Genomic DNA, 22,394 nt, shown 5'->3' with positions numbered 1-22,394 from the left:
AAAGTGCTGAAAATTGCAAGATATCAGGATATGGTTATTATGTCGACATCCTTGTGTGTCGGTAGTTTGACAGTCACTGAATCTGCAAAGTAGGAATATAAATTATGACCTGATATCTTTCAATATGGGTTGTTAAATTGAAGCAAGATGCCTGAAAGCACTATTAGCAGCTGGATGGCAGGGTGCAATTGACCTGTCAGCCCGTGTGATTAGATTAACAGGGAGTCACATCAATTAATAGGAGAAGGTAAATATCTCCCAATATCTTAGGTTTTGTTAATCAACTTACATAGCAGCATTTATCAAACAATAGATATGTACAAGTACTGCATGAATGAAATGATGGATATCACCCAAATCATTAAACAATTTCAGAATAATGGCCGATATAGAGTCAAATTAATAAAAAGCTGCAAACAGAAAAAAGAAAGAAAACAGTGTTTAACTGCAGGGATCAATCACAAACGACCCATCATCTGGGAGCGGATGGGAGGTGATAGAGATGAAGCCGGCACACTGTAAGAAGGATAAGGAGCGGTGTGCAAGCACCTGAAAGGTGATCAAGCCCACGTGGTGAAACGCGTTCTGACAGTGCTGACCAGGCTGCAGTAGCTCCCCGAGCATCGGGACACTGACAGCCCTGACATCGCTCCAGTTACCCGCTGGTATTTCAGGTATCTTCCCTCCTCCCGCTTCCTTCTCAGGGTGCTACGGACACGCTGGCGGCGCATCTCGGTCCTGCTCTACCTTGGTATCAGGGCAGACCTAACGCCGCATACAGCGTCTGTCCCTGCACACCGCTCCTTATCCTTCTTACAGTGTGCCGGCTTCATCTCCCATCCGCTCCCAGATGATGGGTCGTTTGTGATTGATCCCTGCAGTTAAACACTGTTTTCTTTCTTTTTTCCGTTTGCAGCTTTTTATTAATTTGACTCTATATCGGCCATTATTCTGAAATTGTTTAATGATTTGGGTGATATCCATCATTTCATTCATGCAGTACTTGTACATATCTATTGTTTGATAAATGCTGCTATGTAAGTTGATTAACAAAACCTAAGATATTGGGAGATATTTACCTTCTCCTATTAATTGATGTGACTCCCTGTTAATCTAATCACACGGGCTGACAGGTCAATTGCACCCTGCCATCCAGCTGCTAATAGTGCTTTCAGGCATCTTGCTTCAATTTAACAACCCATATTGAAAGATATTAGGTCATAATTTATATTCCTACTTTGCAGATTCAGTGACTGTCAAACTACCGACACACAAGGATGTCGACATAATAACCATATCCTGATATCTTGCAATTTTCAGCACTTTGGCATTGAGACACACCCTAACTATTAAGTCAAAGCAGCGATAGATATGTCCTAGTAGTTTGTTGGAGCAGCCTGATTGAATGTCTCTGAATATCGGCACATTAATTGCCAATTAACCCTTCACTGCCGCCATTATCGTTTTCTTCCAATTATTTTTCTCTTATCCGTGGAAGAGAGACTTTCTGGTGGTGCATTTCCACCCTGCAATGCTTCAATAGTATCAGGGTGTACCTAACACCACTCACAGAAGTGTCCTCTTTCCATTTGTCTTTTCTTTCTATCAGTGCATTAATTTCTTCTCTCACCCTCTGTCCGCTCCTATTTTGTGAAGACATTGGGCAGCAGAAAGAATTTAATCTATCTCACTGTACTTTTGCTTTTCTAAACCCCTTACGATACCTGATATGCCATTAAAATGTTAATCTTTACCCATGTACTAATACTATCTGTACTACCAGCGGGTATTTCTGTGATTAAGTGTTTTTACCTAGCCTAAACAATCAATTTTTTCTGATATTTAAGATGTGCTAGAAGTACAAACCTCTCACAGAATCTGGACATGTCATCAGCCCGGGCCTATTAAGGACCCTTACAAATCATATATTAACATTATATGATCACTTAATAACACCACTACCTGCCACTGTGTCGACAATACTATATGCTAAAATTGCCATTGTGTCGACAGAAAAATATACAGTAAATCTGAGTGGCCTTTTTCGTTTGCTTTCTTTGTTTCATTATTATTTATTTATTTATTTAACTCTTCATGGTAAATTGTGTAACACATGAAATTATAGAGTTATCAGTATTTTATAATAATTGGAAATAAAAGTTAAGTTTTATCTTACTCATTCAACATTATTCTTATTCTTTCAAAAGTGTGCCTCCAAAAAGGAATTCTTCTTTTGAACAGTGGCCCACTATCTATGGACCATTGTTTCTCTCTGTTTAAGTATATTAGTACTTAATTCCTGGGGGCACCTCCAACACATATAAAATGTTTTTGTGTATGTATACAAACATATTGTCTATTTAGTTGGTTCTATAAATTTACACGTAACTAGTTTATGTTCTGTGCAGGATACTACTCCTATTTTGCTACCCAATAAATCTTCAATGCAACTGCCATTGCAAGACCGCTGTGGCTCATGCGCTCTGTAACATAGACCCATCAACATTGCGTCCATTTCTGAATTGGTTCCAATATTTCTTGACAGGAGACAATGATTATCAGCACAGCCCGTGCAGTGCTACCCCACTGACCCCGCCCCCAAGAAAAAAAAATCAGAACTTTAGCTGTTATTAACCAATCAGAGCAGCCCTTACCAATAAAAGCTAAACCACTCCATTTTTTTATATAGTAGAAGAGTTGCCGGGGGTCTAGAGGTGGTAGCATCATTTTCCAGCGGCTCTGGGAACAGGGGCTGGTAATAATTTTTTCAGAATTATGTCATGATGTTTACTTTTTTACTTTTTGCTTCTTGTTTTATTAACATTATAACATGCTGAAAATTCACGCATTACCCATAAGCATACACGTATCAATGGCTGTGTAAATGTACAGCCCGTATCCGGTCAACGGATCTACGGTTTCTAGATCGACCGTGTTATGGTCAACTACACTTTAGTCTAACACGTTTAGTTAGATGCATAAAGATCAATCGCATCTAGGTTCACTTGTTACTATGCTGGGAGTTCTATTGAAGATGGTATGTTGCTATGGGCAACCAATCACTATTATTTTATAGAATAAAAACTAAATCCTGGTTGGTTGCTATGGGCAACTTCAATAGAACTCCCATCTTAGTAAATAAACCTCTAATTGCGGTACAGCTCTTTAAGGTCGGGATGGTCTAACATTCGCACCCCAGCTCCGCCCCCCTTCACCGCCCATCGCATACATAATTATCGCATATGCTCTAACATATGCGATCATTTTGGCAAAGGACAGCTCTTGCGTTAAGAGCTGTCCTTTGCGGTGAGTAAGCAGGTCCCATCCGGTACCGGCTGCGCCCCCCTCCCTCCCTTACCCGGCTGCTGCTGCTGAGCCGGGCTCTCCTCCTACCTGCACCCAGAAGAGGATCATAGTGCAGGGAGGAGGAGGTCACAGGTCCGGGCAACACAGCTCTGTGCTGCCCAAACACAGGTGAAGGGGGTCGTTGCGGGGTGGCGCGGGGCGGCAGTGAGGCACATCCCAAAATGTGGTAAAAACCCGGATAACGGTGTTTTTACCGCATTTTTAGTTTAGAGGATCACCGCCTAAATCCTGAATTTTGGACACACCCACATTCACACTCACCATCGGAACCCATAGCGTCTACTATCTTTTTTTGTTGGTTTGACCTCCTTAGCCAATATCATTGCACATATAGAACCTGTATGGAGACTTTTCTTCAGTCAGATAAAAACCCAAGTGGATTTCTATTTGCATGTGTTCATTTGACTGGCATGAAACTAATTGTGTATGATATTTATGATTTGCATATTTAAACCCACTGAGTGCTCCTGGGGCATATCTCTATCCTATCGCTGAGGCTATCAGCGCACAGTGGCTCAAAGCAAATTATATCTCCAGAGCCACAGTACTGGTGATGTCTAAATCATAGCTCTGTCGTGTATTAAGTGCTTCCAAACAATTAACAACACACTTCGCGTAATCCTTTACTCAATCCTTAAGTATTTATTAGACAAACAAAACTGCAGTGTGGTAATCAGGGTCGTTAAGGGTTCATTTAGTATAAATGCTGAGTGTATGAAGCTGGTGCAATGTTGAATGCAAGTCGAACATAACTGCCCCTTTAGAACTAAAGGCCCGATTCAGACCTGATCACATGGCTGCAAATTTGCACAGTGGCCGATTACCGATACACTGCGCATGCGTACGGCCCGTTGAATGCATGCGCGAGTTTATCCTGTGATGATAGCGTGCAACTTTATCTATCTGCAAGACGTTCGCAAGGTGAAGCAGTCGGTAGAAATAGGCGCCTGGGGATGGTAGCTGGCGGTTTCATGGGAGTGCCAAGAAAACAGGTAGGCGTGCATGGAAAAAACACAGCTGGGATTGTCAGGTCTGCCTGAGACCCCCCCCCCCCCCCCTTAGTGCTGAATGCTACCTTGCACTGCCCCTCAAATTAAGTCTTGTGCCTTCGCGGACCCAAAAATCATCTAAGCGTCAAGATGTAAATAAAATCTCAGTTAATTGACCTTTATACTCCCCTTACCTGAATGCAATTTAGCAGGTTCCCCCATGGATATAGGGGTATCTCTAGCTCATAGGTGGAACTACCATTGGTGCAGCAGGTGCAGTGTAATGGGGACCCTGAGGACTAAGGGTCCCACTGCTGCCTCTGTCACCCTCTTCATGTCACCCACTGTTTCTCCCTCTACCACTCTGCCTCCGCCTGTCACCCACTGCTGTTGCATATTGTGAGCTTTGGTTGGGGTGGAGAAGGGGCGGCGTGGGGGGGGGGGGCATATTATAGTTATTGCACCTGGGCCCACCATACACAAATTCCGCAACTGCTCTAGCCAAACTATACTTGCTTACTTTGTAATTTGCCTCTGCGGGATAAGTTAGAAGAGGAGAAGCAGGTAGGTGGTGATGGGGGCATGGCTGGACAAGTTCTCTAATTGGCTAACATGCCCCCTGCGGTTGAATGAAACAATCAACTCTTATTTGAATAGGGGGCAGGGCCAAAAATGACACAATTCCCATGAAATCACATCATTTCGGATTTACCGTTTTTATTTCAACGGATTTACCGTTTTTATTTCCAAATTCTGCCTCCTTCACTATTTAAATATAACTTTTGCCTTTGGAGATTACACTAACATACTGTAGAATAACAGTAACAATCCATTAGAACTGCAATCATAATAATGGAATGTAATTCATATCAATTACATTAACACTGTAAGATGAGTCATTATTTTTCTAACACATACAACAATCATAGAGTGCAACGTACCTAAGCTGGATAAAATTATACCACGGGTAGAGAGTAGTAGATTCTAACAAGCAATGGTCTATCAGCAAGCTACACACTTGTAATAACAATGCTAGCTGCGTGTTCGGATAAGTGCACTTATGTGCATAATTATATAAAAGATATCCTTCCTTTGAACGAGTTAATATTTTATTAAAACAAACTGTGCAACTAAAGTTAACATTGTATTCTGGAGACGGATAACGCTAATGAAAATTAATAAGATGCAGTCAGTGGACAGATAATTATCCAGTCGTCGAACTACATCTAACGTTTTATGAAAGAGGAGTCAATGGAACGCTTGAAATTAAGAGAGACGTTCAAAAGTCTCCCAGAGGTATAGTAATGAAAGTGTTGTATATTTCATTTTATATGAGTGCGGTAAACTTTAAATCGTGCCAAACTGGAAGAGCAGCCAAAGGATTAACAAATGCAAAGAGAAAACCAGTCCTGAAAAACGCGACACAAGAATAGACTGCTCTACTGGGAGCTGAGCGATACCTTTTTACTGCAAATTATCGAAAGACATAAGCTGTATCTGACAAATAAATATATTATTTATATTATTTACCATATATACTCGAGTATAAGCCTACTTTTTCAGAACATTTTTTTATGCTGAAAAAGCCCCCCCCCCCCCCCCCCCCCCCCGGCTTATACTCGAGTGAGGGTCCCACTTGAGTCAATAAGTTTTCCCAGTTTTTTGTTGTATAATTAGGTGCCTCGGCTTATATTCGGGTCGACTTATACTCGAGTATATACAGTAAATTAAATTGTTTATCTACAGCCACATAGATCCCTGACTTACATACCACAAGTCTGTACAGATAGAGCCCCTCTTATTCAATGCCGGTGCCCGCCAGAACGCGCCGGCGGAGAGGGACTCCATTAAACTGGGACCCGTGTACGTCTCTCGTGCACGCGCGTCCCAGTCTCCCGGCGGCTGGGCAGCGGGTCCCTCCCGTCTCCGCTTCAGGCAGACGGGCAGGTTAGGAGAGGGGTCGGGCGGCGGTGGGGACCGGCTCTGTCGGCAGGGTAGGCGGTGGACAGAGGTGGGGAGCAAATCCGCCATGGGGTGTGTGAGCATCTTGTGCGTGCGCGCACCCTGGTGGGAGCTGGCAAAAGTTTTGCCAGCCCCTGCAATAACAAGATGGGCTCCATCTGTACATGCAATTTCATTTTTTTCTCTAGATCAGTGGTTCCCAAACTGTGTGCTGTGGCACCCTGGGGTGCCTTAAAGGACTTGCAGGGATGCCCTGGATTGGTGGTCCATGTCCATGGAAAATATATTTATGACCAATGTAAAAGTCAAAATGTGGACAAACAGAAGTGAATAGTGAATCCTGACCCTTACCACATAACTGACGCTGAGGAAGAATTTACTTAATTTAATTATGTTTCTGATTTTACCAAAGAGAAACTTTTGCCCTACGGGTGCCGTGAATAAATTCTGATACTCAGTGGTGCCCTGATTCAAAAACTTTGGGAACCACCGCTCTAGATTAATTACAGCACATGAATTATTCAGATGCCCTCGTTCTTCTACCCCTGTTGCAAAGATGTGCCATATGTAATTCCATTATATCAGGCTTGGCTCTTGGGCTACCGTCTCGGAATGGCCAGGAGGCTCCCGAAAAGAGGGTCCGCCTCCTGGCCCCTATGGCAACCCAGAGCCCCTACACCCCCCTTCCTTGCTGATTGAATTACCAGAATTTGCAGGTCCGCGGAGATGGGGGGGGGGGGGTGCTAAAATGACACTAATAGCAGCATTTTGTGTTATATAAGCCCTGCCCCTTCTCCGCCCAAGAATCAAGACAGATTAGATCATTTAAACTGACTATATTAGATATAGAAGTAGCCATACTTTAGTACTATACTGTTTCAGACAGCACAAAAATGAGTTAGTGGAACATCTTAGTAGCGGCTGGGATCTTACCTTGTGGCAGGAGCAATATTGGCCACTTGCTGATGTGACTGTGCATAAGGTATCTGAGCCTCCTTGGCCACAGCTTGGCTGTCCACTGGAATATCAGGGGATGTCTGACTAATTTTAATGTTGACCTCAGGATAGGAGTCCATATCTAAATAAGAACGTTCGGGCATTTCAGGTCCAAGCTCCACTCGTTCCACCAACAAGTCCCCATAGTGGGAATGGTGGAGGTGCCCGTGATGCACGTGGTCTTTCCGCTGAGTTTGAGAAGAACCTTTGTCCCTCCATGGAATCCAACACAACTTCCAGGAGACGAAAAGTAAGACTCCGAGGAGAACAATTCCGCAGAAGGTGACAATGACGGACAGCAGGCTCACCGAGATATCTAGATGGGAGATATAGATAAAAGGCATTAGCAGGAAAGATGTCAATGATTGATTCTATGAAGAGTTGGAAGGATGGAGGTCAAGTTATTAATCCTTGTCACAGGAGTTCCCTATCACTAACCTACGTTACCAGGGAGGAGATGTACTAAGCATTGGAGGGAAGGAAAGTGGCGCGGCCCTCCAGCTGTTGTGAAACTACACAGCCCAGCATCCCTTGCCATAGTTTTAGCATTCCCTAATAGCAAAACTATTCACTATTTCACAACAGCTGGAAGGCCATCATTTGGCCATGCCTGAGTTTGGTATATTTGCTTACTCTCCTGTTTCCTATGGGAGACACATGCTTTTTTGGGGTTTCCATCCACATTCTGGGAAGAGTAGGCACCCCTGCAGCATCCCACTCACTTCATAGAGAAATGGGCAGAATGAGAAAAATACTACGGGAATCTGAGGAGGGGGCAGGGCCTAATTATGCATTGTGCCCTACCCCTATGGAGAACATTGGTGACAGCAGCAGCATCACAAAACCCCTTGACAATGAGCAGGTTGTGTGGAAATTGCAATGAGCATTACTATGGGCGGGATGTATTAATATACATCGCCGCCCTTCGCCGGCTGTCTGCCACGATGCCAGCGCATATGTACTAACATATGCGACTGGCATCACGGTGCGGTAACGGAGACCCCCCACGATACCTGTACTGTGGCCTGCGGGGGGTCTCCATCTCCTCCCTGCCGCCTCCTGCTGCCTACACGCCGGGGACAGCTAAGCAGGCTGTCCCCGACGCCTCCTCCTCCCCCCTGCAGCCGGAAGGACGTCCGGCTGCATTGCTAGGGGGAGGAAGGGCTTACCTTCCGGGGTCCAGGAGGACCTGCAAGAAGGTAAGCCCAAGGGAGGGGGAAAGGGGGGGGTCGGCGAGGCGGCGGGGTTGCGGTGAAAAGAAACCCTGACCGGCAAAATCTGTGCACCAGGGAAATAGTACATAGGAAAATGCGGTAAAATGGGCGTTTTACTGCATTTTCCCTTTAGTACATCCCGCCCTATGTGCGATGGTGGGGCAAAACATGATAATATGGTGCCAGGGGCATTACTGCGTGGGATATTATGTGATAATATGGTGCAAGTGGCATTATTGTGTAAAACAAGCTGGACACACTAAATCTATGTATGTACAATTGCAATAACATTTATTTTTGCATAATCTGTGTAATGCACTGCTTATACACCTTTTACACCCAAATCCCGGATCCGACCTGGTATTTGGAACACGGTTCCAAGCCAGGTCGGATACAGGATTTGCACCGTTTACACTGCGGTGCGGACTCGAATTGTAAACGGGGGTGGCAATCACTGGTCAAGACCTGGGTAGTCATGTAAAGGGACACGTGTTAACCCCTTTTACACTGCCGCTGACCCGGCTCCATGAGGAAATACCCCATGTGTTTGCGGCAGTATAAAAGGGGTATTACAGTCACCGCCATCATTCCCATAAAACGCAATGGTATAAATGCATTCAGAATAATAAATAAGGTGATAACGCATCAACCAGTCAGCTTCTAACTGTTGTTTTTTTTTTAAAACAGACTGTAGATTGACAGTTAGGGGCTGATTGGCTGCTGCGTTATCACCTTTCAATTAACCAGGCTTAATACATCTGCCCCAACGTAATCATACTTGCCCACCTTTATAGTCTCTTCTCCAGGAGAAGCCCGGAGAGGAGACTCTCTGCAGTTTTATGGGGGCGGAGCTTGTCACCATTAAGTGCTGCCCCCGCTAAGCCCTGCCCCCATCTCGGTAAATGTTGCTATCCGTGGCTCTTAGGGGAGGGGGTTTACTAAATGACGCGATTTCCATCATTTTATCCATGCCCTCTCCCAAAAGAGACGCTATAGCCGATATTTCACTGGCAGGGGAGGGAGTGCGGGAGTGTATGCGGGGAGGCTCCACTAAATGCGGGAGTCTGGGGGGCCGGGAGAGTGACCCGATTTTCGGGAGAGTAGGTAAAAATGACGTAAATTCACGAATGTCACAAATACCTAGCAAAGTCAGTCGAGTAGAACATTGTGCCCTTGCTGTTCTATTTAATATCATGGGCTGGTAAACCATTTCTCTAGGTATTTATTTTTGTGGAATTGTGCTTAGATCAGGATATTATCACATAGCCTCTGAAATAATGTGAGACGCTATATATCCTGGTGCTGTAGCATAATAAGAAAGATCTTGCTACAGATATTGATGGGCAACTTCTAAAACAGGGCAACAGCAGCCTCTGTTGACCTGCAAGGCTTATACAGTCTAATACTAATTTATTAATGGCCTCCAGTAACATCTCAGTACATTAACAAAGGGGCCTTTTCCAGCCCTCTCATTTAAACTGCACAGAGGATGCTGTATCATTGTGCTTAACTGAATGACCCTCACATTAGTATGGACCTTATTCTGGTCAACACACACTGCTGTGAATTTTGCAGCGTTGTGTGTGGACCAAACGCCACCCACTGCCTGCAGTGGCAGCCAGGGATGGCATCAGGAAGGGCCCGGGCAGCTCATTTTGCCCATCAACCCCCCCCCCCCCCCCCGACTGCCTCCACTGTGCTGCCTGCGCTGCATTAGGTGCACTGAATGAAGCACAGGCTTCTTCAATGCAGGACCCGGCAGCCAATTAAAATGCTGCACCGCCATTTGAGCCAATCAGAGCTCATGTACCATTAGCCAATTAGAGCGGCTGCCTGTACATGCGCTCTGATTGGCTCACCAGCCGGTGCTGCATTTTAATTAGCCACAGGCGTCCTAAATTAAAGAAGCCTGTGCTTCAGGACCTGCAGCGTTCAGCAGGAGGGGATGGATAGCAGGAGTCGGCCAGTAAATGAAGGGAGGGGGGGAGATGGGAGGGCCCGGAGGGGCACAGCTGGAAATCAGTCCGGGGCCCAAAAATTATTAGTGGCGGTCCTGGTGCCAGCTACCCTCCTCGCACCCACGATCCCCGCGCACAGCTGTGAATGGATGATTTATATAATCATCCATTTGCAGCCTTGAGTCCGGGGGAGAAATAATTTGTCGTTCAGCAACCAGCAAATGATTTATCCAGCGCTCGCAGATCAGAGACACCTCTATGGCGTCTCTGATCTGCGAGCGCTCTGTGCGGTAAGCAGGCGGGCAGCTGACGTCAGCTTCCCGCCCCCACACCAGGTGATACCATGGGAATACCCAGTGCTTTCATGGAACGCCCATGAAACGCTGGACATTCCAATGGGCTGCGCCCCTGCCCACACTGCTAGGTGCTAGCGGGATGGTGAACATGTAGTTCGCCGTGACCAATCGCACCCTGCATCTGCACAGAGATGTGTCTGCGTGCAAAACATCGTTGACCAAACACATCAGAATAACCCACAAAAATGCACATATTTTAGACGATCCCTAACAATTTCCTGATTGCAAATTCAAGAACCGTCCGCTGAGAGAAGAAAATATCATATAATAATACAAAGGAACAAAAAAAAAAAAAGAATTACATTTATACAGCTCATAAAAATCTTTCATTACTTGTGATTCATTTAGAAGTCGCTCTTCAGACGGCGATGTGCAGGTCCTAGGTGGCAGCTATTGTTTTCATATGAATGAAATATTAAATCCCATCTTGTTATCAGGAGCGTGTGATATGGACCGACGGAATACAATACCTCATGCTTGATTAAAAAGTATAGTCACACTTACCTCTGTCTGGGTACTATTATTCCCAGGAAAATGGCTGTGCCCTCTTACCAGCAAAACATGTAACTTTTAATAGTCATTCTGGAATTGACCCAGGCTTCCTATGAGATGCTCAATTTTTTCTATATGAATGGGTGTCTATCTGAGCTATTCAATTGTTTCTCCAGTCCAATGCCAGCAGTGGCGTAACTATAGCGCCGAAGCCCCGGTGGCGGGGAGGCACTGGGGGGTCTGCGGGCGCTATTGTTACTCCCCCAGCTCCCCCCTCATTGTGGGTGCAGCGGGGGGGCGAGCAGGGGGTCCGTGCGGCGCCGGGGTACCTGCGGTCATAGAGAGGTCCCTGCAGAGACCTGGAAATAACGCGCTATCCGCCGGGCCAGTGGCGTAACTATGCCTCCGCAGCCCCCGCCGTGGCGGGGAGGCGCAGAGTAACTTTGGGCGCTGGAGGGGGGCTGCGGTGCTATAGTTACCCGCTGCGCTGCTGCCCGGCCGCATCTGCGGTCACTGTCCCGTCACTCGCTCCCGGCGCCGGCTCCTGCTGATAATGAAAACTGACACTTAGAAAATGGCTGCCCCGTATTGCAGACAGTTTTGGCAGCCATTTTCTAAGAGTCACTTTTCATTATCAGCCGGCGCCGGGAGACTGGACGGGACAGTGACCGCAGATGCGGCTGTCAGGTATGGACATGGGGAGGGGCGCCGAGGGGAGGCGCCGTAAAAGATTGCGGGGGGGGGCGCAAAATATATATTTACGCCACTGCGCCGGGCGGCAGCGTGGGAAGTGCTTCTGACATTGAGCATGCGGCCAATGTTTTCAAAGTCAGAAGCGCTTCCCGCGCCGCCACCCAGCGGATAGCGCGTTATTTCCAGGTCACTGCAGGAACCCCGTCAACGTAATACTCAGCACCGCAGGGACCTCTCCATCACTGCAGGTACCCCCGCACCGCACGGACCCCCCCTGCCAGCTCCCCGGGTGGGGGTGTTGTGTTTTAACTGGGGTGGGGGGCGCCCACAATTGAATCCCACCCATAGTATGGAATGGCGAAGTGACGCCATTTGCTGCTGCCACCACACCAGTTATTGTTGTGTGAATCCTCAATCCTCTATTTGAACACACACCCTCCTACCTGTTAATCAATTTGCCAGATTATCCTCCCTATGAAGGTCGCCATGTTATGTTATTTTCCTGTGTATGGTCCTAGCTTCTCTGATATAGGGCCAGATGCACTAAGCTTCAAAAGTGATCAAATGGATAGTGATAAACAGCCAGCCAATCAGCTCCTGCTTGCCATGTCACAGACTGTGTTTGTAAAATGTCAGGCAGGAGCTGATTGGTCTCCATTTTATCACTTTTGAAGCTTACTGCATCTGGCCCATATTCTGAGAAGGAAAAAGCCACCAGAGTCATTGTCAGATGAGACAAGCTTCACTGGAGCTGTTGTCTCTACTGTAAAGTACCATCTATACCTACAGATGAAGCCCCTCTCATGCTGGCCCGGCGCTCCCAGAATGTCCCCGCTGGAGAAAGCCGACTGAGAGGGATATCAGACTGGGATGGGGGCGTGTGTCTCATGCGCACACACGTCCCAGTCTCTCGGCGGCTGGGCGGCGGGATCCTGCCCATCTCCACTTCAGGGAGATGGGCAGGGTTAGGGAAGAGGGGTTTGAGGCGGCGTGGGGACCGGCAATGGCGGCTGGGAGCTCCCTTGCATCGGGGGCTGGTGATGGAAGCCCCCGGCTGACAGAGCTGCGCTCCACCTGTAATTAATCTGTGCCCAAACTTCCACCCAAGGGTACCCCAAATGTGTTACTGTTGGGAGAGATGCATACAGAACACATGAGCTCTGGGCAAACCCCCAAGGCAGCAAAACAGGGCATGGCCTTGCAGGAGCATCATCCCTGCAAAGCCACGCCCCATTTTGAATAGGCCATGCCCACTTACCGGTAGCCTGTCGTTTCACGGCTCCCAGAGTCCTTCTTTACATACATCCAAAATTGGGAGGTATGGGGTAATAGGACCCAGAGTGTGCAGGGCGGTGTGGTCTCCAACATGATTGGCTACTGCACATGTGCAGACTGCAGCCATTTTTCTTGTGTCACAGTACTGCAAACATATGCAGACATTACCTCCTCCTGAGGTGAGACACCCAGATACAGGTACCTGCTATTTCCCCACAGTTTCATACCACCACTATTAACCCCCCCGGTATTACTATGTGTTTCTGCATTATCTAATTACTGCTATTTACCAATAAACTATAAAATACTGTATATAAATATCTCAAACAACACTTGCGAGATCACATGTGGCATTAATGTGAGATGTGGAGAGTGGGCAACACATTTCCTCAAGGGAGACGCTCATTTCTCCGGAGAAAGAACACATTTCTTTTATTTACTGCATCTACTTATGTGCCCAGCTAGTGGTAGCTGCTGTGGGCATGCCGATTTAGGACTGTCACAAACCTTTTAGTAAATAAACTGCTTAATTGGTCCAGCTATATATATATATATTTTTTCTTATTGCTACATTATGCAGCGTTAACAATAAAATAAAAAATAAATAGTCACTTCTAGATAAATAGTTCCCGCAGCCTGCATGGTGGGGGATACGACTGCTCTTATCTGTATGAGGGCCAGACGCATGGATGACATGAGGATAACAGGAACGGTTTACTGTGAGTGATAACCTATTGATTACTAGCAAATTGCACAGAGGAACACAATGAATGCATGGCATAGCCCAGGGGATGCTCAGAAGTGGCCAGCTGGAAGTAACAGGATCATCGCTCTTGCGTGTGAACAAGGAACACACTTTTTTGTGTCTTCTGGGAATTTAGAAGTGGGAGTAAAACAATTGCCTAAAGTCCTTTTTCCTCAATATCTGAAAATAATGTATATTTTAAAAGCTTTTAATGTGATCTCTAGTTGAATTATGAGAAACCTAGTAAAATCTGCAGCAGTGACTTCCAATTGAAAGCCCTACCAGTCACAGACAATATGGCAGTCTCAATAAGAGGTGCTTTCTCCCTCTGGGACTGCCAGTCCAAGCTGCCATAGGCAGAGAGCTGGCTTCCTGTAGGAAGCCCCTGCCTGCTTTACAATGCAACCCAATATGGCTTCAGCTGGTGCAGTCCATTGAAGCTGAGTGTTTGCACACTGCGCATGCGGTAGTCCCGGCACAGATCTTATACTCTCAGTTAACTAGCAGCATGCACTAGCGCACAGTATATACAGTATATATTTCAAGGACCTCCTGTACAACCGGTTGTCCATGATTCCTGTAAGCCGGATGGTTTATATTAACCTGAAGTGAACTCTCCCCTGGTAGACATGCCTGAGAAACAGCTGTTCAGTGCAACCCATACTCATTTATTGCAACACTGTTATTTTGGTAGAAATTAGAGGGTTTTTTATAAAAATGTGATAGTAAAACTGAATTTTTACTGTGCCGAAAGAAAATCACCAGTTTACAATAACATTTCATAGAGACAGCTGAAGGGTACACAGAGAAGTGGTGCTTACTCATCCAAACATAATACCAGGAGAATCTTATCTCCAGTAGGGACAAACTCTGGGGTCAATGGTAACTTCTCGATAGACAGGGCTTTCCCTTGTATATTACACAGACTACTGGCATGGTTACAAATTAAATCTCATGTTTTTATAGTTGGCAACAAGAAACATGAACATATGTATATATATACAGTGGGGCAAAAAAGTATTTAGTCAGCCACCAATTGTGCAAGTTCTCCCACTTAAAAAGATGAGAGAGGCCTGTAATTTTCATCATAGGTATACCTCAACTATGAGAGACAAAATGAGGAAAAAAAATCCAGAAAATGACATTGTCTGATTTTTAAAGAATTTATTTGCAAATTATGGTGGAAAATAAGTATTTGGTCAATAACAAAAGTTCATCTCAGTACTTTGTTATATACCCTTTGTTGGCAATGACAGAGGTCAAACGTTTTCTGTAAGTCTTCACAAGGTTTTCACAAACTGTTGCTGGTATTTTGGCCCATTCCTCCATGCAGATCTCCTCTAGAGCAGTGATGTTTTGGGGCTGTCGCTGGGCAACACGGACTTTCAACTCCCTCCAAAGATTTTCTATGGGGTTGAGATCTGGAGACTGGCTCGGCCACTCCAGGACCTTGAAATGCTTCTTACGAAGCCACTCCTTTGTTACCCGGGCAGTGTGTTTGGGATCGTTGTCATGCTGAAAGACCCAGCCACGTTTCATCTTCAATGCCCTTGCTGATGGAAGGAGGTTTTCACTCAAAATCTGACGATACATGGCCCCATTCATTCTTTCCTTTACACGGAGCAGTCGTCCTGGTCCCTTTGCAGAAAAACAGCCCCAAAGCATGATGTTTCCACCCCCATGCTTTACAGTAGGTATGGTGTTCTTTGGATGCAACTCAGCATTCTTTCTCCTCCAAACACGACGAGTAGAGTTGTTACCAAAAAGTTCTATTTTGGTTTCATCTGACCATATGACATTCTCCCAATCCTCTTCTGGATCATCCAAATGCTCTCTAGCAAACTTCAGACGGGCCTGCACATGTACTGCCTTTAGCAGGGGGACACGTCTGGCACTGCAGGATTTGAGTCCCTGGCGGCGTAGTGTGTTACTGATGGTAGCCTTTGTTACTTTGGTCCCAGCTCTCAGCAGGTCATTCACTAGGTCCCCCCGTGTGGTTCTGGGATTTTTGATCACCGTTCTTGTGATCATTTTGACCCCACGGGGTGAGATCTTGCGGGGAGCCCCAGATCGAGGGAGACTATCAGTGGTCTTGTATGCCTTCCATTTCCTAATAATTGCTCCCACAGTTGATTTCTTCACACCAAGCTGCTTACCTATTGCAGATTCAGTCTTCCCAGCCTGGTGCAGGTCTACAATTTTGTTTCTGGTGTCCTTTGACAGCTCTTTGCTCTTGGCCATAGTGGAGTTTGGAGTGTGACTGTTTGAAGTGTTGGACAGGTGTCTTTTATATAGATAAAGAGTTCAAACAGGTGTCATTAATACAGGTAACGAGTGGAGGACAGAGGAGCCTCTTACAGAAGAAGTTACAGGTCTGTGAGAGCAAGAAATCTTGCTTGTTTGTTTTTGACCAAATACTTATTTTCCACCATAATTTGCAAATAAATTCTTTAAAAATCAGACAATGTCATTTTCTGGATTTTTTTTCCTCATTTTGTCTCTCATAGTTGAGGTATACCTATGATGAAAATTACAGGCCTCTCTCATCTTTTTAAGTGGGAGAACTTGCACAATTGGTGGCTGACTAAATGCTTTTTTGCCCAACTGTATATATATATATATATATATATATATATATATATATATATATATATATATATTAAGCGGCCCAGAACCATTCTGTGCTCAGAACGGCTCTCCAAAAATGGCTCCTAAATTGAAGGAGACAGATGCTAGAGTTCCTAGCGTCTGTCAGGGGATCATATAACCCCCTGGCAACAAGCATGAAATACTTGGCAATGACCAAAAATAAAACACCTGGCAATGAGCATGTAAGGCAACAAGCAAGAAGCCCCTGGCAACGAGCGAGCATGCAGGCAAGAAAAAATAGAAACCAGAAACTTTTGACTGGGGGGGTGCAAAATCTAGTGTCACTCGCGACTTTTTACATCATGCCAGGGCTGAAACCCCACGACCCAAATGACCTGTTAAAACCTTCTCTTTTGTGTCATTTTTTATTGTTACTTAGGGGTTTATTCTCTTTGGTACGGTGGGACCGTATACAGGCGGATAGGGTTTTTTTTCATCTGCGCATGCATAGCTTTCGCAATGCGCATGTGCGGTGACCTCATACCGCTCACGGACGGGTCTCTCCGTGCGAAAAAACCTGTCCGCAAGAGTATGGTCATTGTGGGCAGCATGTGGGCGTTTTTATGGGAGCGGCCGGAATAATGAGGAAAACTGGGCGTAAACATGGGCGTACACGGGGGTGTGCACACAAAATGCACGGTGCCTCGATCGACGAACGCACTGTGCATTTTGGCCCAAAAACAGGCGCACGTCAAAGATAGCTCCAGACCACCCCTAGAGCTACTGCATGAGAGGACGCCTGGGTCTGCTAATTAACGCTGATTACTACTCAAACACATACACCTGAATGTAATAAGCAATGCTGCAGCCTATTAAGTCCAAACCATTATTTCACTACCTGCAAGCCACACACAGCCCTCAAACACATTGGAAGCATATCTTTCTACACTTCTCAACATGTAAAGGTTGGTTTAATTTTAGGTAATATTCATTCTAATACCTGGTCATATATGTCAAGGTAGTTATTTTATAACCATCTACACCCATTCAGAAAGTGTTTCTGTATACTTTAAAAAGCAGGACACTGAATTCACAGAAGTCGACATGTGTCAATATTTTCTCTGTAACACAAACATACCAGTTTTTTATCATGAAAAAGACACATAAACCCCGTCTAAGAGCAACAATGATGTTTTTGGACTCAATTTCTACTTGCACTGTGGCGTACGCTCAGATATACGGAAGGTGTCGGTGTGAAAACGGACGAGATCCGTCTGTGCACTGTGGCGTCCGCTCTGATGTACGCCAGGTATCGGTGGCTAAGAGGGAGATCCGTCCGTACACGGTGGCGTACGCTCAAGTGTACGCCACTCCCCATTGTCGGTGTTTGTGACCCGTGTGCGGCTATCCTGTGGGCGGACTTACGCTCACCGTGGGCGTACGGGAAACGTACGGTGTGACGGACCGTACGTATGCTTCACCGTACCAAACAGAATAACCCCCTATATGTAAAAATGGGCAAGCTGAGCTCATTATTGATGCTGCCCCTAAACATGGAGTCCAACATTGAGTGACACATATTACAAAATGTATACAAAATATTTATTATCTTATATAAAAGGCTCGGAGGAACTACCTTATTTGTATATTGTATTACTGAGAGGGAATACATTAATGCAGTGGTTCCCAAACTTTTTTGAATCACGGCACCCTAGAGCATGGGTCTTCAAACTGTGGCCCTCCAGATGTTGTGAAACTACAAATATCAGCATGCCTTGCCACAGTTTTGCTATAAGGGAGTGTTAAAACTGTGGCAAGGCATGCTGGGATTTGTAGTTTCACAACATCTGGAGGGCCACAGTTTGAAGACCCATGCCCTAGAGCAGTGGTAGCCAACCCTAGCCCTCGAGAGCTACCAACAGTTCACATTTTCCAGACAACCTAGCTGCTGCACAGCTGCACTCATTAATCACTGACACATTTTAAAAGATACACAGATGGAGCTAATTAGCTCACTTGTGATTCTGTGAGGAGACCTGCAAAACATGCACTGTTGGTAGCTCTCGAGGACTAGGGTTGGCTACCCCAGCCCTAGAGCATCAAAATATTTTCAAGGCACCCCTAGGCCAAATGCTTCTTATCGAGAAATTCAGAAAAAAAAATTGTGCCTTGTGTTTATATGTCACAGTTATCTGGTGAGGGACAGGATTAGCTTCTGTTTGTCCACATATATTATGATTGGCAGCCACAAGCACTGGTTTTGCCTGGTGCATTGACCATAAATAATATGAATTGATCTTGGTCCACCATCCCAAGGCACCCCTACAAGTGTCCTGATGCACCCCAGGGAGCCTAGGCACACAGTTTGGGAACCACTGTATTAATGTGATTTCTTCCCAGCTGGGAGGTGTATGCCTCCAGCAGGAATGGTGCGCCTCGAAATCCATTAATATTAACATTTCTCTACAACTGAACCACCTACACTGTGTGCTACATGTTTGTGTACATGCTATAAAAAGTGGGTATTGTTTCATCTTCAGTCTTGAAGGATAGCGCATCCTCATAATGGAATTTGGTTTACTTATGTGATAAATACAAAAGATAACGGTGCCAACTACACGGTTATGATCCGTCCCTCCAGCAGTTTCCTCAATGCGTGTAATTGCACAAAAAGTATATCCTTTTATCATCTTTGCCCTGGCTTTACAAATACAGAAATTCTAGCAAAGTTGTCAAGGACACTCCACCATGAGTCTCTTATGTGGAAAATACACAAACAAAGACGTGGGGCGCTCTTGGGTACCAAGATGAATACCAATTTATTAAAACACACAAAATTACAAATGACACACAAATGAACAATAATAAAAACACATCCGTTTTACTTCAATAGAGAATAATTTCCTAAGTTTTCTGCTTATGTGAATCTTTTCTTTATACCCTTTTGGGGTCAAGCATAATAGTTGTATGCAGGTATATCGGGTTCAACTCCTTAAATAGGGCTGGCAGTGTCCACTTTTTGTACTGAGACCAAAATGGAAATACAAATGGCTAGTGTGCACACTATAGATTTTGCAATGTAATACTTGGCATAACCGATGTTTAAAGCCAGATTGGGAGCAAGGACTTCTGTTTTTATGCTGTAGGAAACAGTGTCTGTCCTGTCTCCCTGTGAGCCCTTACCAGTAGATGTTGCTGGCAGTTCAGATTGTCACTGAGTGGAAGGTTGTGCGCCGCAGCGCTCGCTCTCTCCTTTCCCCCGCTTGGCTGTCTGGAAGTGTGCAGAAGTTCAGCCGGCTTTGGTAGCCCAGCTAAAGACGCCTCCTCATACAGCCTTCCCCGCTTGGAGATCTCACACGGCGCTCTGCCACAGCGTCCGTGGATGAGGGTGGATTTTGCGGCTGGATTTAGCCGCAAAATCCACCTTCATCGGTTATGCCAAGCATTACATTGCAAAATCTATAGTGTGCACACTAGCCATTTGTATTTCCATTTTGGTCTCAGTACAAAAAGTGGACACTGCCTGCCCTATTTAAGGAGTTGAACCCGATATACCTGCATACAACTATTATGCTTGACCCCAAAAGGGTATAAAGAAAAGATTCACATACGCAGAAAATTTAGGAAATTATTCTCTATTGAAGTAAAACGGATGTGTTTTTATTATTGTTCATTTGTGTGTCATTTGTAATTTTGTGTGTTTTAATAAATTGGTATTCATCTTGGTACCCAAGAGCGCCCCACATCTTTGTTTGTGTATCTGTAGTTTTTTAGAGGCTGGCAATCCTCTTACGTGGTGGCTGCAGGGTGGCAAGTTTCACCTTTGTAATCTCCAGCGCCTAAGGCAACTTTCTCTTGTATCTTATGTGGAAGAATAGGAGATTCTCAGATAAAGCTGGTTATTCCGACCTGATCGCTCCTCTGCTAAATTGTAGACCCCTGCTATCATATAGCTGCCCCCACCACGCCCTCAGATCTCAGATTAGCGACTTGCTGCAAATCCGTTTGGAACGTACTCACCATCCAATGATTTTTCCAGTGTGTGCCCCCAGAAAATGGCCGGATGACACCCACACATGTGGCTTCCAGTCAATCAACTTGTAAGCGTCTTGCGATCAGAAAAGATGATGGATTTTATTGCTGAATGTTACCGGGTTTTTACCGCATTCTCGTATGCACTAAAGCACCTCGATTGGGGCATCGATACCCTATAGGATCCTATGGGCTTCTCTCAGCAGCATCATGGATCCACGGCCGGCACCGTCACTGTGCACATGTGCAAACGGACTCCCGGGTCTTATACCCGGAAGTCCAGGGACGGAGCCTCATCGCAAAGGACCGCTTTATCGCAAGAGCTGTCCTTTGCATTACTAATTGAATATGTTAGAGCATATGCGATTAGAATGGATGCGGTAGCGGGCAGAGGGCGGGATGCTATATAGCAGAAATGCGGTAAAAACCCCGTTTTCGGGGTTTCTACCGCATTTCTATATGCTATATGGCGCCTCCGCAGTGTCAGCGCTGCGGAGGGAATCGCCAGCTAAAGCTGGCGAATCCCTGCAGAAGCCTATGGGCTTCTTACCGCAGCGCTGTTTGAGGGATCCGTCACGGATCCCTCCCAGCGTGCCCTGCGGCCGGCGCCGGGGTCTGCGCATGCGCAGATGTACTCCCGGGTCACAGACCCGGAAGTCCAGTGCCGGCACCGCATCGCAAGGGACAGCTCTTACCGCAAGAGCTGTCCCTTGCATGAATAACGGCATATGTTATAGCATATGCCGTTATTAAAAATGCGATGTCCGGCGAAGGGGGGCCGCGGATGTTATAACATCCCGCCCAGAGAGAGGTGGCGGATGTTAGAACATCCTGCCCAAAGGATCCAAACAATGCAAAAGGAAGAGATAAGTGACATTTAATGTTCTTATTTATCTCACAGGGAAATGTATCAAGCCTTGTACAGAGGCAAGGCGGAGAGGTTGCCCATGCCAACCAATCAGCTTCTTGCAATCATTTTATAGTGTACTTGATAAATAGCAGTTAGAATTGATTGGTTCCTTCTATTGGTAACCTCTCAGCTTGTCCTCTGTAGAGGTTTTCTACAGTACGCATCTCCCATAATTCTAATAATAATAATAATAATAATAATAATAATTATTATTATTATTATTATTAAGTATTTTACAAAATGACAAAATTTAGTGTATCATTATAAAGGAGGAAAACAATGTACAGTACATACCTGGAATGTCCATAGAGCCCCATGGGGAAATCCCGGTTGTATATGTATATATATATATATATATATATATATATATATAGACTCGGATAACATTCAATGTATTTGCAACTTGCTGCTCTCATATGTATTTACCTGTTTTTAAACGTATATTATATTGTTTGTTATTCTGGTTGCCTAGGTACGGCCACGTGACGCATCGTCACTGAGTCCGAGACGGGTCACTGAATGATGACGTCACATGACCAGCGCTGCCGGACGGGTACGTGGTCCCGCGCGCGGCAAAGCGCCAGCTTGATCCTATATAGGTAAGATGTCTCTGTATGTTTGTTTTAAGCCTGATGAAAATGCCATACTAGGCATTGAAACGTTGCATTAAAAGAAGCATCTTCTATCCGAGTCTACCTACTTCTACATGCAGGCACCCATGCAGTATTCCACGTAGGAGGCTGTGCCAGACACCCTGGATCGCTATATATATATATATATATATATATATATATATATATATATATATATATATATA

The 22,394-nt window shown here is 45.4% G+C and overlaps 1 protein-coding gene across 2 annotated transcripts in view; it reads right to left on the bottom strand.

Moving 5' to 3' along the window:
• Positions 1 to 22,394, bottom strand: part of SYT3 (synaptotagmin 3) — a 216,628-nt gene that overhangs the window by 70,420 nt on the left and 123,814 nt on the right. For both annotated transcript variants that reach the window (XM_083162445.1, XM_083162446.1), the window contains exon 5: positions 7,251 to 7,629. In XM_083162445.1, the coding sequence (XP_083018571.1) occupies positions 7,251 to 7,629 (379 nt within the window). The remainder of the gene's footprint in view (positions 1 to 7,250; positions 7,630 to 22,394) is intronic.

Source organism: Crinia signifera, chromosome 19 (assembly GCF_055691185.1).
Source record: "Crinia signifera chromosome 19, ASM5569118v1, whole genome shotgun sequence".
Classification (NCBI taxonomy): domain Eukaryota; kingdom Metazoa; phylum Chordata; class Amphibia; order Anura; family Myobatrachidae; genus Crinia; species Crinia signifera.
The sequence above is the reverse complement of the archived record's forward strand: the minus strand, read 5'-3'. Positions and strand labels throughout refer to the sequence as shown.